The 17,652-nt window shown below is 41.4% G+C and overlaps 1 protein-coding gene across 4 annotated transcripts in view; it reads right to left on the bottom strand.

Moving 5' to 3' along the window:
- VWA8 (von Willebrand factor A domain containing 8) overlaps nt 1-17,652 on the bottom strand; it is a 271,730-nt gene that overhangs the window by 223,728 nt on the left and 30,350 nt on the right. For all 4 annotated transcript variants that reach the window (XM_061629912.1, XM_061629914.1, XM_061629913.1 and 1 more), the window contains exons 5-8: nt 13,185-13,352; nt 7,267-7,431; nt 6,497-6,546; nt 884-992 (exon numbers count right to left, since the gene is read on the bottom strand). In XM_061629912.1, the coding sequence (XP_061485896.1) occupies nt 884-992; nt 6,497-6,546; nt 7,267-7,431; nt 13,185-13,352 (492 nt within the window). The remainder of the gene's footprint in view (nt 1-883; nt 993-6,496; nt 6,547-7,266; nt 7,432-13,184; nt 13,353-17,652) is intronic.

Below are 17,652 nucleotides of genomic sequence, written 5' to 3'. Positions count from 1 at the left end.
CCACTGATTTCTGACTGCCCTCTGTCCACAAGCAGGCAGACCCCCAGCAGCACTGGCAGGCTCCTGACAGAGCAACATCTCCGCCGCAGCAGAGGGCGGTTGCTAGCAGAGGCTGGCGGAGACTAGTGCAGCCGGTAGCCTCCCAGTGTAGCTGATGATCTGCAGCATCCAATTCACCCAAGCCTGGCAGAAAGGTGAGTTGGATTGTGCTCTAAGTGACTGAACTTGGATTTTTCAGCATATCCTTCTTAAATGTAAACATCAGAAATGAAGCACTGTAATATTCTGAAGCTTTAGGAGTAATATTTTTCAACTAAACCTATCTGGCTCTCATGAAATAAGCTATAAACAAACTAAAGCATAAACTATATATAAAATAATCCTAAACACATTTCCCTGGGTGTAAATATCATTGAATTCACCAGGGCTAACTTCTGCATGCAGATGTATAAGTCTGCACTGTAAGGCCTTGAACATTCACAAAAACCTATTACCTCCTTAAAACTCAAAAGGATTTTACATATTACATATACATACACACATATACTATGCATTATATTGGTATCAAAATGGTTAGGATGCTGCTTGTATCTTAACTAAAAGTTGGAACATATCTTTAACTTCTATGGGAAGCACTTAGATTAAATCCAAGTGCTCAGATTTTAATAGTTTGTTGATGTTATCTTCAGGTCCCAACTTTGTAATGGAATTCATTAAAACCCTCTGCAGACGGGGCATGTTCCCAAAGGCCCAACACCAAGAATCATGTTGCTTTCCATCCAAGCTGAGTTGAATAATACCATGTTACTGTAACAACCTCTAAATGCATAGGGATGAGTTTTCCCACTTCAGACAGTTTTTCTGATTTTTTGCATGGACCTACCAGAATCTGCACAGCAGATACTAAACTGTCCAAAGGAAAATCAGGAAGTCCCAATGCAGCAGATTCTTGGGTGCAAAAAGTTGTTGCAAAGGACAAAAGCTGAGAAATTCTAGAAAGAAAACAATAGGGAAAAATATTTGAAAAATAAGGCTTCTAAATAAAATGTTCTTAAATTATCCAAGTTACATAATAATATATAAATAAAAATGGGGGGCGCTAATTAAACATGTCAAACCATATCAAACATATAAAACAGCAGTAATAACAACAATGTATCCTTGATTATTTTATTTTAAAGACTCAGAATGTAAATAAGAGTAAAGACGACGTGACTGTATCATATCTTGGAACTGTAAATTCCAGTAGTTCACAGACTTCACTTTTCAATAAATCTATCTGGAGCATGCCTCTCTTTTCTGATCTTCTAATATGTCAGTTTTGTTAAAAATGCTATTTCCCATACTTTTATTATACCATAGGAATTTGTCTAAACATTTTGCGGATTTCCAATTACTGGCTATAACAATCAGCAGCTGTTAAAAGAGATGTTAATAATTCTAAATCCTACTTGTGGCTTATTCCTTTCAGATATCCCAAAAATATATTGTTTAGCAGTTAGGTAGGTCATAACCCATTATTTCTTTTATATTTAATATCTCCTGCCAGATATGTTTTACTTTCGAACAAGTCCAGAAAATGTGTATAATGTCAGTACCTAAGTTATGGCAACACCAACATCTATCTTCTGGTAAGGTGTAACTTTTTTTCCAAGCGTGATGGAGTAAGATACCGTCTCATTTGTACCATGAGGCAAGGAGGCAAGGAAGCAAGAAGAAGTAGTGATGGGGGACTTCAACTACCCGGATATCTGCTGGGAGACAAACTCTGCAAAGCACAAAGCCTCCAACAAATTCCTGATGGGCCTTGCTGATAATTTCCTCTTTCAAAAAGGAGAAGAAGGAACAAGGGGATCGGCAATCCTGGACCTGATCTTAACTAACAGGGACGAATTGGTCACGGGAATTAAAGCGGTCGGTACCTTGGGGGAAAGTGACCATATAATGCTGGAATTCGTCATTCTGGGGAAAGCCAAAAGGAGCCCAAGAAGCGTGGGAGTTCATGAAGAACGCATTACAAAAAGCGCAATTGCAAACAATTCCAAAGAGAAAGAAAAACGGAAGACATCGGAAAAAGCCAATGTGGCTACACGGAAGACTGGTGGAGGAGGTAAAAATAAAAAAGAGCATGTATAAAGAATGGAAGGAAGGACGCATCACCAAGGAAGAGTACCGACGAGCGGCTCGGGCTTGCAGGAATAGCGTAGGGAAAGCTAAAACCCAGAACGAGCTGAGGCTGGCGAGGGAAGCAAGGAACAACAAAAAGGGGTTTTTCAGATATGTTCAAAGCAAGAGAAAGACCAAGGAAATGGTGGGACTGCTGCTCAATGAGGATGACAAAATGTTGACAGAAGGAAAGGATAACAAGGAAAAGGCAGAACTGCTCAATGCAACCTTGCATCGGTAGCAACCTTGCATCGGTAGCAATCTCAGTAAGGGGTCGGGATTGCAGTTCAAGATTGATAAGGAGATAGTCAGGAAATACCTAGTTAACCTAAATGAGTTCAAATCTCCAGGGCCTGATGAACTGCATCCCACAGTATTGAAGGAACTTGCTGATGTACTCTCGGAACCTCTTGCTATCATCTTTGAGAAATCCTGGAGAACGGGAGAGGTGCCGGAGGATTGGAGACGGGCAAACGTAGTCCCGCTCTTTAAAAAGGGTAAAAAAGAAGATCCAGGGAATTACAGGCCGGTCAGTCTGACTTCAATACCGGGAAAGATATTAGAACAGATAATAAAAGAGTCCATTGGCAACTATCTAGATGACAATGCTTAGTAGGAGCCAGCATGGGTTTGTCAAGAAAAAATCCTGTCAAACTAATCTCATCTCTTTTTTTGATCGGGTCACTAGCTTAGTAGATGGTGGAAATGCTGTAGATGTCATCTATCTAGATTTCAGCAAAGCGTTTGACAAAGTCCCCCACGACCTTTTGATTAGCAAACTGGTCAAATGCGGACTACATGGAAATACTGTCAGGTGGATTCACAACTGGTTGGAAAACCGTACTCAAAGAGTGGTCATCGGTGGCTCTGCTTCGGACTGGAAGGAGGTTTCGAGTGGAGTGCCACTCTGTTCTGGGGCTGATACTCTTCAACATTTTTATCAATGACTTAGATGATGGGGTGGAGGGAAGCCTTATGAAGTTTGCAGATGATACGAAACTGGGAGGGATAGCTAACACAATGGAAGACAGGAATAAAATCCAAAGGGACCTGGATAGACTAGAAAATTGGGCTGAAATTAATAAAATGACATTCAATAAAGACAAATGCAGGATTCTGCATTTAGGCCACAAAAACAGTAGTGGATCGCAAGTTGAACATGACCCAGCAGTGTGATGCTGCGGCAAAAAAGGCAAATGCGGTTTTGGGCTGCATAAACAGAGCTATAGTTTCCAGGTCGAGGGAAGTAATAGTCCCACTATATTCTGCATTAGTCAGGCCTCATCTGGAATACTGCATTCAGTTCTGGCCGCCTCATTTTAAGAAAGATATAGACAAGTTAGAGCAGGTTCAGAAGAGGGCAACGAGGATGATAGTCGGTATGGAGAACAAGTCTTATGAGGAAAGGTTGAAGGAACTTGGCATGTTCAGTCTGGTGAAGAGAAGGCTGAGGGGTGACATGATTGCACTCTTTAAGTACCTGAAGGGCTGTCACATAGAGGAGGGTACAGATTTGTTCTCTGCTGTCCCAGAAGGTAGGACTAGGTCTAATGGTTTTAAGTTGCAGGAGCATAGATTCAGATTGGACATTAGAAGGAACTTCTTGACAGTAAGGGCAGTTCGGCAATGAAACCGACTACCTAGGGAGGTGGTGGGATCCCCTTCGCTGGATGTCTTCAAGCAGAGGCTGGACAGCTATCTGCGGGAGATGCTCTAGCTGTGGATTTCCTGCTGTGAGCAGGGGGTTGGACTCGATGGCCTACAAGGCCCCTTCCAACTCTATGATTCTATGAAAATTTTCTTTATTCATATACATCAAATCACATTCTTCTCAAGTGATTGATTCTCCCATATTCTGTTACTATTTATGTTCAAAATTCAAATCTGTCTGATCTAAATGCAAAAATATTTTATACCATCTATATCTACCAGTAAGTATAAAGTTTTTTTGCCTCAGCTGGATTTTGATGTGTTCTACATTTCTGCATTAATACTACACATGCACTTATTATTTGTAGGTAATGGAAAGACTGGAGAACTTTAGCCCTGCATATTTCAAACAATTTCTTGGTACCTAGCCATAATATTATTTACCCATGAAGATCTAAGTTGATGTATTTAAAAAAACCACTTTGTATATTCTCCTAATTTCTCATCAAACATTAAAATCTTCATTATATAAAACTGGTATTAATGAGAGGTCAAAACAGGGTTTCTTTGTGTTTGTACCAAACATTCAATGTGTTTTAATGTTGGTTTTACCATATCATTTGTTCATAAATTTATCTTTATACCATAGTAAGTTTACAGATGGCATTTTTACTTCTATCATCCCACCTTGTTACCTTATCCAGTGCAGAGCTTGGAAAAGTTACTTTTTTGAACTACAACTCCCATCAGCCCAATCCAGTGGCCATGCTGGTTGAGGCTTATGGGAGTTGTAGTTCAAAAAGCTCTGATCCAGTGTAATCTAATCTTGTATTACTTTTAATCGAGACACTTAATAATACTTCACTATACCATGTATTCTAGATTTTAACTAAAGCTTTTCTTGTTACTTCAGGTGGTTTGCCTTCCAAATAAAATGCACAATATTCTTTTGCCATTTGTGCATTATCACTTTTTCATGGTCTAAAGCAGAGCTTGGAAAAGTTACTTTTTTGAACTACAACTCCCATCAGCCCAATCCAGTGGCCATGCCGGCTGGGGCTGATGGGAGTTGTAGTTTTAAAAAGTAACTTTTCCAAGCTCTGGTCTAAAGGAACATTTAACAACAACAACATTTTCGGTAATAGGTTCATTTCTATTACTGACATTTTTTTGTTTATGAGTATAATACAGAGCTTGGAAAAGTTACTTTTTTGAACTACAACTCCCATTTATCCTGCAACTTGGGATAAATCCAGTTGATCTTCATCAATTTATTTAGCAATAACTTTGTTTAATCTATCCACCAATATCGCTGACCATATTTTAAAATCATTGCTAAACAGAACAATTGGTCTATAAGATGTTGGAACAGAGGAAGCTTTCCTTGGTTTAGCTATACGTATAGTGCTACCTTCTTTTCATGTTTTGGGGAGAATCCATACATTCATTAATTGCATCTAAAAATGTTCCCATTAGTACATCTTGAAAAGCTTTATTTTATTCTGACAGAAGCCCATCTGGACAACTTAAATTCAAAATGCTAACTAAAGCAAGGCTAACAGGTGTGACAATGTAGGACACCATAACATCAGAAGTGTGAACAGAAAGGTATCTAAGCACCCTGTGTACATGCCATGTTCACACACAATCTGGTATCCTATGCAGAAAGTATGATCCTGCAAGACTCAGGGTTTTTTAAAAGTATATTCCTAGTGCAATAAGAGACCATTGCCAAGCTTTCAGAAGCACAGTTCCATCTCTCATCCCTGGCCATACAGCCCACCTATCAACCAATTCTAATAAGGAAAAGAACAAAAACAAACAAAATAAAGAGCTTCACATTGGCCCAATTCAGCCATAATAGGAAGCTATGATTTCTCACTCACATGAACAAGCTGTAGTAAGCCTCAGGCTAGTGCACTGCAACCTTCTCCTGTTTTGGACACTAAGAGGAAGAGATTGGAAGCATCTGCTTCCAGTTCTAAACTAAATGCAGTTATCCCTAACATCTCAATTTGGGGAACTGTGGTTTAAACTATGGTTTCAGGAAGATCTGAAACCACAGTTTGATTCTGGCTTATTCTTGTTAACTGTAGTTTAAATAAACCACAATACTTCTGAAAACCAGTTGCCGGAAGCCTCAGGAGGGGAGAGTGCTCTTGCACTCGGGTCCTGCTTGCGGGCTTCCCCCAGGCACCTGGTTGGCCACTGTGAGAACAGGATGCTGGACTAGATGGGCCACTGGCCTGATCCAGCAGGCTCTTCTTATGTTCTTACTTCTGTCATGTAGTTAAAGTTTGATCTTAAATTGATCAAGGGGCTCACCTTGAATTCACTGAGAATTATTTCTCACCCTATCCCAAAGATTTAAGGTTAGTTACAATATAAATTTACCCTAATTTTAAACCACAACCATTCTTGGAAGGCCTAATTCTTCTAAACCGCCCAGAGAGCTTCGGCTATGGGGCAGTCTATAAGTTTAATGAAATAAATAAATAAATAAATAAATAATAGGAATTTGAACTTTTGTATCTCATGTCTAGATTATCCCACTCAATTCATTTGGCCATACCACAACAACTCATCACAACTATGATATACACACTGAGTCTAAAGGTAAGTCAAAAGGTAAGAAAAGTAAATAAGAATAGTTATGTATAGTTTTAATGTATGTATTTACCTCTTGGTTGAAACATTTGATCCAATAAAATATAACTGTGAAAGATGGTCCTAAAACAGAATATGGTATCACATATGAGACTATAATGCTTATCATGCAAAGTTCATTCTGTCCTAGATAAATTATGTAAGTTCCAACAGGCTGATTCTGGGCATATAGCCAACTCAAATGCATTAAAGATCATGATCAGTCTTTTATATTGAAGTATCAGAATCCAGAATTCATTTTTAATTTCTAGTACAGTAGGGCCCCGCTTTACAGCTCTTCGCTTTACAGTGTTCCGCTAATGCAGCGGTTGTCAATTGCAGAAAGGCCCTGCTTTTACAGCGCTTGTTCCGCTTTTACAGTGTTTTTTTGCTGCTGGGCACCATTTTGGTCAATGTTAGTTAATGCGTTCCACTTGACAGCGGTTTTCGCTTTACAGCGGGGGTTCGGAACGTAACCCGCTGTATGAGTGGGGCCCTACTGTACATAGGCTTTTGACAGTGATCACCTTCATTAAGTAATTAACTGGCCAATACAGAATACACAAAGTAAGCCTGAACCCACATTGTAATGTTAAACTGATCAGCTGTATAAGAACAAAGCTCATGTGCGTGTAAGAAAAAATAGAACAGCTCTGCTGAACAAAACCCCATTTACTCCAGCATTTTCTTCCCCCAGTGGCCAGCCAGATATCTATGGGAAGTCCACAAGTGCAATGGCACCCTTACAAATTATATTCCCCAAGCACTTTGTGCACAACCTCAGAGATCTGTGACATTACTTACCTTAAATGGTAAATAATAAACATCTCTTGCTTGAAATCTAGACCGAAGAGGTGGGTCTAATGGGTTACCCAAATATCGGGGGACAGGAAGGCCCAGAGCAATCACTCTGAAGTTTTCACTGACTCTAACAATCTTCCATGCATCCAACTCTGCTTTATTATACTCCTAAAAAATAAATTAAGCTTATAATTAGAATTCAGCAACCACTTCAGAAAACAGACCCACTATTCAGATTGCCCAGTGAAGTTATTTAAACTAGACAACAAAGGACTTCATCATCATCATCATCATCACTGTTTATTTGTATGCTGCCTTTCCATAACAATTTATGCACAAGGCAGCTCACAACATGAACAGAAAAAAGTTACATAATTCACTGTAAGAAATAAATTCAAATGGTCAATAAGTTAACAAAAACCTCTTTAAAAAACATACAATAAATCGATACACCCTTATAATTTCTAATAAAATACAGAAGCATAATCCCAAAAACAGCAAAACAAAAAACTGACCAGCAGAATTATTATTATTATTATTATTATTATTATTATTATTAAATTTTATTTATACCCCGCCTTTCAGCCAAAGGCCCTCAAGGCGGCTTACAAAAAAAAATAGACACAAGTATAAAATACAATAAAAGCAATACAATTTACAAAAGTTAAATTAAATAACAAATAACATTATCGGCACCGCCGAGTAAGAGGAGGTGGTGGTAGCGGGGGCGCAGCTCCTGAGAGGCAGAAGGGCGACAGGCATTCGTTAGAGCGAAGCTGTTTGCTGTTTCAATGTTGTCTTCCTCTCCATGTCCTCGGGCTCGCTCAGCTGCTGCTCCCCGTGTTTCTGCTGGTGGTGGTGGTGGTTTATGTTGGGGGTGGCTGCGGGAGCTCAGGCTCAGGGGCCTGGGCCTTGCCTGGAGCAGGAGGAGGAGAAGGATGCAGCAGTGGCTGCTGCTGTTATTGAACAGTAGGCCCCGCACCTGGGAAGCAGTGGCAAGGAGCACTCTCTCTCTCCCCCACATGCCCTGCTCAGATTTCCACATGATGCAGGCGGAGGCATGACTGCTGGGCAGATGTTGGCCTGGGCCTCGTAATCCCAATACTCATGGCTCCTCAAGCTGTTCACCTCAGTGTAGATGTGGCGGCCGAGCCGGGCATGACACGGGTGGGAGGTGGCCAGCAGGTGGGAGGCGGCCAGCACCAGTTTTTAAAACTGCCGGAGTTTTTTTACCCAAACAGAAGCCCCTAAACAACACCCCACAGTCAAGGTGGTCTCTGGCATCATCAGGTAATGATACCTTTTATTGGATTTGTTTGACACACTTTGACAATAAAGTTGCTAGACTATGGAGTGACCTTAACTTGGTAGCTGTTGCAGTTTCTGATGAAGTACCCAATGCTGAAGTCAGCATTGTGGGATTAATTTCAGCCTATTCAGTCAGCTGGTATGGACAAGGTCTGGAGGCTACATGACCGACTTATTAAATCTAGCAGAAGCATTTCACTGGTTGGCTCCAGAGTGTGGTTAACGCTTCATTGCTGTCTAAAGAAACTAGCACTGGATCCCTTAGCTTGGAGTTATTATTAAGTAGTCGCAAATACTCCTTTCTTGGGGAAGGTGGAGTGTAGCATTCCTGGATGACACAGATTATTTAGATCCATTCCAATCTGGATTCAGGCCTGGCCATGGGACCGAGTCGGCCTTGGTCACCCTAATGGATGATCTTTATAGACCAAAGGACAGGGAGAATGCAACCTTGCTCCTGCTTCTCAATCTCTCTGCCGCCTTGATACCATTGGCCACTGTATCCTCCTGGACTGGCTCTGTGGAATAGGAATTGGGGGTACCATGTTATGGAACAAAGTCCAGAGAGTAGCATTGGGAGAGTGCTTTTTGACCCCTTAGGAGTTACTATGGGTGCTGCAAGGCACCATTTTATCCCCAATACTATTTAATATCTATATAAAGCGGCTGGGAGTGGTCATAGGAGCTTTGGGGCAAGGTGCTATCAGTATACTGATGACACTCAGTTCTATTTTTCCATAACATGAGAGAGGCTGTGTGGGCCCTGGATCAGTGCCTGGATGCAGTGGTTAGATGGATGAAGGAAAATAAGCTGAGCTTTAATCCTGGCAAGATAGAGGCACTGTGGGCTAGTGGTTCCCATGTCCAAGAAATTGGTCAACTCTCTGCTCTGAGTAAGTTTGCACTCACCCTGAAGGAGTAGGCATGCAATCTGGGAGTGCTTCTAGACCCAGCTTCGTCTCTGGAGGCCCACACAGCCTCAGTCGCTAGAAGCACCTTTTATGTATCTGGTACAACAACTGTGATCAGGATTCCTGGATCAGGAGAGTTTGACTACAGCAGTCCAGGCATTAGTGACTTCAAAACCAGATTACTGGAATGCACTCTATGTGGACCTTTCCTTGCACTTGATTCAGAAACTGCAGATAGTGCAAAATGCTGCAGCACAGTTGCTCATAGGAGTGAGACACTATTGACATAACACCTCTGCTTAGAGAACTGCACTGGTTGCCAATTTGTTACCGGGGCAAGTTCAATGTGTATATAAAGCCCTTAACAGCTTGGGACCACTTTCCTTGCAGCATGACCTTACCGCACTGACCGCTTCAATCTGCAGAACTGGCACTATTACAGGTGCCATATAATCCTCATTCTGCCCTTGTAGGGGATCGTTCTTTTAAGTGTGGTTATTTAAGTGTGGTAGCATCTATACTTTTGAATTTCCTGCCTATTGATATTAGGCAGGCACCTTTGCTGTAGTCTTTTCAGTGCCTGCTTAAAACATTTCAGTTTAGGCAAACCTATCCAAACACACAGATAAGCGTTTCAGTCTCTTTTTAGTCTATTGCTATTTTAATTATTTTAAAAATGTTTCAATTACTTTTCTTAACGGTTTTTATTGATAATTTTAATATTTCTTGTAAATCGCTTGAAGTTTTTCACAATCAAACTGTATATACATCTTATAATAACAAATTACAATATGGAGCTAGCACTCCTCCAGCTTCAATACAAATATCACTAATAGGGGGAAAAAACCTTGCGGCTTAAGAATGTAACTAGAACCAACAGATATTTCTATCCAATCTTAAAAAGCAGGAAGAATTTAGCTTGGAAGAATTTGGTAACATGTGCCTCTGAGTGAGTAGTGGCAACACCTGCTATCTCCAAAGATGAAGAATTACATTTTTGTATGGTTGTTGGTGTTCTTCTTACTTTGCTTCTTTTCTCTGTTACTACTATTTCTACAGAGAATCTAAAGTAGAAAATTATATTTCTCTCATTATTCATCCTAGAAATCTGTGCCAAATTTATTTTTATTAATTTCAAAGTCTTTTTATTGGTCAATGTCATATGATGGTGAAGACAGCCTTTTGTGTTTCAAACTGGAGGTTAGGTTCTATTTCTATTTTGGGCACACTAACAGTTGAATCTGAAACTGCAGTTTGATGTAAAATCAGACTGATTACAATACGTTGCTACTTAAGCAATGACTCTAGCTGTTGGGAAAAAACCAATTGGCCTTCCCAACATGCATGTTTTCAGCCTGCTGTACTTAAACTATTCCACTTAAGGAAAGGCAGGCATGGTCAATTAAAAACATAGAGCACACCCAGAATTTTCCTAGAATGTATTTCACCTCCCACTGTTGTATCTTGTGCAAACTGAGAAACTCATGTCCACTAGAGACTATTCTGCAGAACAGTCAGTGCCATTATTCCACAATTGGTTTTGGAGCTTTTTTTTAGTGTTGCAAAGTGTTGCTGTACTTCACAAATTCACAGAAACAGAAGCAAAATAAAATGATTTAATATAGGAAACATCACTAAAATTGCAAAGTAAATCAAACATATTTAAAGTGACTATCTGAATTCTATCAACTGTTTTAATATTGTTGCTTTCTCTCTGCTAAAACAATATCAGCACAGTACATGTCTTGTTTCTGTTATTTGAGCTGATTGTAGATGTTGCCACCACTCATCATGTGCTCAGAGGCACATGTTACCACTCTTCCAAGCTACATGGTGAAAGACCGACCCAAATTGTGTTTGCATTTTTACAAATTTGTAGGGCAGTCCAATATGTCAGAGAGGAGGTCAGATCTCCTGCTCCCCTGGTGCATTCACTATAGCTGCCCAATTTCCCTGCTTTTTAAAGTTTGATAGAAAGATCTGTTGGCTATAGGTATGCTCTTAAAGGTTTTTTGCCTATTAGTAAAGTTCTCTGCTTTTTAATCTGGGAGGTAAGAAACTGGATCCTGTGCAAGTTTGCTGAGAATGGATCGATCATTTGCATGCTTATTGAATTCAGTGGGATTTACTCGCCTGTAATCATGCTTAGAATAGGTGAAACTGACCACAGGGGATAGGGAGGGGAAGAGGGGGAGGGGAGCAGGCAGGAGAGAGAGGAGGAGGAGAGGTTTATATTTATTGAGTTCAGTGGGATTTACTCTTGTGCAATCATGCTTAGGATAGGTAAAACTGACCATGGGAGGGAGGCCTGGAGTGGGCAGGGGAGGAGGAATAAGGAAGAGGGGAGGAGAGAAAGAAGGGAGGAGGAAGGGAGAGGAGAAGGGAAAGGGGAAAGGCAGATCTGATCATTTCCGTGCTTATGGAATTCAATGGGATTTACTCCCATGCAATCATGCTAAACATATATAAAACTGAATGGGGGGGAGGGAGCTGGAGGAGAAAGGAAGAGGGATGGGGAGGAGAGGAGAGGAGAGGGGAAGGAGGGGAAAGGGTATTTGCATGTTTATTGAGTTCAGTGTGATTTACTCCCGTGCAGTCATGGCTAGGACAGATAAAACTGATAATGGGGGGCGGAGATGGAGGGGAGAATACAGTAGGGCCCCACTTATATGGCGGGTTAGGGACCAGGCCCCCGCCGTAAAGCGGAAATCGCCATAAAGTGGAACCCATAGACTATAATGGGGCCGTTGCGCGAAAATGTTGCAAAATGCCGCAAAATCAGCTTTAAAAGGGGGAATTTCCTGCCGCCGCATTAGCGGAACGCCGGAATGCGAAGCGCCGGTAAGCGGGGCCCTACTGTAGAGGGAAATCGGAAGGGGGGAGAGGAGAGCAGAAGGAGTGAGAGGGGGAAGGGGGGGATTGGGAGGGGGAGGGATGAAGGAAGGGGGAGGGAAGAGGCAAAAGGGAGGTGATGGGAGGGAGGAGGAGGGGAGGGCAGGTTTGATCATTTGCATACTTATTGAGTTCAATGGGATTTATTCCCATGCAATCATGCTTGAAAATGAAATGGATTGCCTTCAAGTCGATTCCAACTCATGGCAACCCTATGAATAGGGTTTTCATGGTAAGTGGTATTCAGAGGTGGTTTACCATTGCCTTCCTCGGAGGCTGAGAGGCAGTGACTGACCCAAGGTCACCCAGTGAGCTTCATAGCTGTGTGCCTGGCAGCGGCTAACCCTGACCCATGGTAGGTCAGTTGCCTGGTGGCAGTGGCGGTACTTGCAGCAAGCAAGTGACCAAACAAGTGGGATGGAGGTGAGAGAGGCACCTGGCGATGGTGGAGCCTGGCCCTTGGTGGGTCGGTGGGAGCACTGGCAACCCATGGGGGGAGGGGGGCACCGGTGACCCATAGGGGGGAGAAGGGAAGTGGGAGCATTGGCAACCCATATGTGCTGGCAACAGCAGGCCGGGGTGGTGAGCAAAGCGAGTAGGGTCAGAGCCCCTACTTTAGAAAATAGTTGAAGAAACAAAGAGTTCTGTACTGTAAATATTAGTTGAGGGAACCAGTATGGAAGCAGTGACTGTAGAACCAGGTTTATCTAAAAATACACCTTTTGGATATCAAGGCTCCTCTGGCAATTTTTATTTAGATTCATCAATATTAAATAAAAAAATGTGAACAACCTAATACATTCTCTTTACCTTCAGCAGTTTATCATAACGTTCTGCTGACATGAGGAAACGACCATCTTCAAGCTGCATTTCCCGGTTCTCCAGCAAATTGTTCAACACTGGTAATACATTCCGCTCGGCCTTCTCCAAACCTTCCAGAACCAGGATTCTACCTTCTGTAGCTGCTCGTACTGCACACTATGAATCAAAATAAAATCAGCATGAGAAGTTCACAAAACTAAAGCTGGGCTGAAATATCTCTACCTACATTTGACGGACCATATTCCCCTGTAAAAGATGGGGGAGACATCTGGAAACTTTCAGGAGGGCATGCAAATTGTAAGAATTTGCAGGGTGGGGAGGAAGGACCTTTATATGCAGTATGAGGTGGCCAATCTTTTCAGTCTCTTTCTTTCAACAAAAAAGATCATGCTGCAGGTTTCAGAGAGGTGGTTTGACGGTAGTCCAGCCACTTTCCTAGGACATAATCCCCACAGGAATTATGCTAAATTATGTAGTGCAGTTCCCAGGAGCAGTCTTGGGAGGAAAAGATGGCTGCCCCCATTACCCAAAACTTACAAAAATAGCAGGGATGAATATTGAGCCTAGCACAACACAAAACCCACTTGAAAGCAAATGGCTGCCTTTTCCCCACCTTGCCAGTATTTCTTATCTTTCGTATGCACCTACACAAAGGGCAGAGGAAGTCACAGGCAGAATTAACGAGAGAAGAGAATGAACAATAAAATATGTGTGCCTAAGAACAACAGAAGATTTATGTAACTTTACAGTTGACAATGAGGACATTGAATGTCAAGGATTATCAATACCTCGGCACAGTCATTAACCAAAATGCAGACAATAGTCAAGAAATCAGAAGAAGGCTAGAAATGGGTAGGGCAGCTGTGAGAGAACTAGAAAAGGTCCACAAATGCAAAGATGTATCACTGAACACCAAAGTCAGGATCATTCAGACCATGGTATTCCCAATCTCTGTGTATGGATGTGAAATTTGGACAGTGAAAAAGGCGGATAAGAGAAAAATCAACTCATTTGAAATGTGGTGGTGGAGGAGAGCTTTGCGCATACTATGGACTGCGAAAAAGACAAATAATTGGGTGTTAGAACAAATTAAACCAGAACTATCACTAGAAGCTAAAATGATGAAACTGAGGTTATCATACTTTGGACATATCATGAGAAGACATGATTCACTAGAAAAGACAATAATGCTGGGAAAAACAGAAGGGAGTAGAAAAAGAGGAAGGCCAAACAAGAGATGGATTAATTCCATAAAGGAAGCCGCAGACCTGAACTTATAAGATCTGAACAGGGTGGTTCATGACAGATGCTCTTGGAGGTCGCTGATTCATAGGGTCGCCATAAGTCGTAATCGACTTGAAGGCACATAACAACAACAAGAACACATGAACACTTAAGTGTGTAGGAAACTGTAAGAGAAGTACAAAAATGGAGGCAGAAAACTAAAATCAAAGCAAGAAGAAAGCTAAGCCATGAAAGAAGAGGAAGGGAATGAATGAATAGCAGGGAGTCATATGAAAGAAAAAACAAAAGGAAGAACAAAACAAGGATAAAAACCCAAACCTCTATTTACACATTGTTCCTTCCTTTAAACAATGACTCAAAAACTCTCTGGTGAACTTAACATTTTAGAACACAGGAATTTTCCTTATACTGTCAGACCATTGGTCCATACAGTTCAGTAGCGTCCCCACGGACTCGCATCAGCTTTCTTGGATTTCAGACAGGTACAGCCTTTACCAGAATACTGGCTGTATGGAACATGGACCCCCAGTGACAAAAACAAGAAATTCCCTGAGTTTTAGGCTTTGGATCCTCAATTATCAGTTCTCACTAGATTAACAATGAAGGGCCGCATATGTGTTCCAGTCATGACAAAGAAGCAAAATTTCTAGATATTCCAAATGACTATTCCCTAGACCAGTTGGTCATGGAACCGCAAAAAGGAGGTCAAAAACCAGAATGCTGGAAAGATGTGGCTTTATTCTGTGCACAGTGGCACCAATAATTTCTTTTATATAAAAAAGAGAAAATTCTGTATAAAATATGTTAAAGCCCAACGCGTTTCAGCCTGTGTAGTCAAGCCTTCATCAGGGGAAAATTAAACTCTTCAGTAAAGTATTAAGACAACCTTTTTTTGGTATTTTCCTTATTGCTGTTGTCATGTCAACCAGAGGGATGGCAACCCTGGACTTAATCCTCAGTGGGGACCAGGACCTGGTGCGAGATGTAAGTGTTGTTGAACCAATTGGGAGCAGTGACCACAGTGCTATTAAATTAAGCATACATGTAAATGGCCAATTGCCTAGAAAATCCAACATGGTCACATTTGACTTCAAAAGAGGAAACTTCACAAAAATGAGGGGATTGGTAAAAAGAAAGCTGAAAAACAAAGTCCAGAGGGTCACATCACTCAAAAATGCTTGGAAGTTGTTTAAAAACACTATATTAGAAGCTCAACTGGAGTGCATACCACAGATCAGAAAAGGTACTGCCAGGGCCAAGAAGATGCCAGCATGGTTAACGAGCAAAGTCAAGGAAGCTCTTAGAGGCAAAAAGTCTTCCTTCAGAAAATGGAAGTCTTGTCCGAATGAAGAAAATAAAAAAGAACACAAACTCTGGCAAAAGAAATGCAAGAAGACAATAAGGGATGCTAAAAAAGAATTTGAGGAGCACATTGCTAAGAACATAAAAACCAACAAAAAATTCTATAAATACATTCAAAGCAGGAGACCATCTAGGGAGGCGATTGGACCCTTGGATGATAAGGGAGTCAAAGGTGTACTAAAGAACGATAAGGAGATTGCAGAGAAGCTAAATGAATTCTTTGCATCTGTCTTCACAGTGGAAGATATAGGGCAGATCCCTGAACCTGAACTAACATTTGCAGGAAGGGATTCTGAGGAACTAAGACAAATAGTGGTAACGAGAGAGGAAGTTCTAGGCTTAATGGACAATATAAAAACTGACAAATCACCGGGCCCGGATGGCATCCACCCGAGAGTTCTCAAAGAACTCAAAGGTGAAATTGTTGATCTGCTAACTAAAATATGTAACTTGTCCCTCAGGTCCTCCTCCGTGCCTGAGGACTGGAAAGTGGCAAATGTAACGCCAATCTTCAAAAAGGGATCCAGAGGGGATCCCGGAAATTACAGGCCAGTTAGCTTAACTTCTGTCCCTGGAAAACTGGTAGAAAGTATTATTAAAGCTAGATTAACTAAGCACATAGAAGAACAAGCTTTGCTGAAGCAGAGCCAGCATGGCTTCTGCAAGGGAAAGTCCTGTCTCAGTAACCTATTAGAATTCTTTGACAGTGTCAACAAGCATATAGAGGTGATCCAGTGGACATAGTGTACTTAGACTTTCAAAAAGCGTTTGACAAGGTACCTCACCAAAGACTTCTGAGGAAGCTTAGCAGTCATGGAATAAGAGGAGAGGTCCTCTTGTGGATAAGGAATTGGTTAAGAAGCAGAAAGCAGAGAGTAGGAATAAACGGACAGTTCTCCCAATAGAAAGTGGACTCCCAGTAGAAAGTGGAGTCCCTCAAGGATCAGTATTGGGACCTGTACTTTTCAACTTGTTCATTAATGACCTAGAATTAGGAGTGAGCAGTGAAGTGGCCAAGTTTGCTGACGACACTAAATTGTTCAGGGTTGTTAAAACAAAAAGGGATTGCGAAGAGCTCCAAAAAGACCTCTCCAAACTGAGTGAATGGGCAGAAAAATGGCAAATGCAATTCAATATAAACAAGTGTAAAATTATGCATCTTCAAGCAAAAAATCTTAATTTCACATATACGCTCATGGGGTCTGAACTGGCGGTGACCGACCAGGAGAGAGACCTCAGGGTTGTAGTGGACAGCACGATGAACATGTTGACCCAGTGTGCAGCAGCTGTGAAAAAGGCAAATTCCATGCTAGCGATAATTAGGAAAGGTATTGAAAATAAAACAGCCGATATCATAATGCTATTGTATACATCTATGATGTGGCTGCATTTGGAATACTGTGTACAGTTCTGGTCGCCTCATCTCAAAAAGGATATTATAGAGTTGGAAAAGGTTCAGAAGAGGGCAACCAGCATGATCAAGGGGATGGAGCGACTCCCTTATGAGGAAAGGTTGCAGCATTTGGGGCTTTTTAGTTTAGAGAAAAGGTGGGTCAGAGAAGACATGATAGAAGTGTATAAAATTATGCATGGCATTGAGAAAGTGGATAGAGAAAAGTTCTTCTCCCTCTCTCATAATACTAGAACTCATGGACATTCAAAGAAGCTGAATGTTGGAAGATTCAGGACAGACAAAAGGAAGTACTTCTTTACTCAGCGCATAGTTAAACTATGGAATTTGCTCCCACAAGATGCAGTAATGGCCACCAGCTTGGATGGCTTTAAAAGAAGATTAGACCAATTCATGGAGGACAGGGCTATCAATGGCTACTAGCCATGATGGCTGTGC

This window comes from Rhineura floridana, chromosome 5 (assembly GCF_030035675.1).
Source record: "Rhineura floridana isolate rRhiFlo1 chromosome 5, rRhiFlo1.hap2, whole genome shotgun sequence".
Taxonomy (NCBI): domain Eukaryota; kingdom Metazoa; phylum Chordata; class Lepidosauria; order Squamata; family Rhineuridae; genus Rhineura; species Rhineura floridana.
The sequence above is the reverse complement of the archived record's forward strand: the minus strand, read 5'-3'. Positions and strand labels throughout refer to the sequence as shown.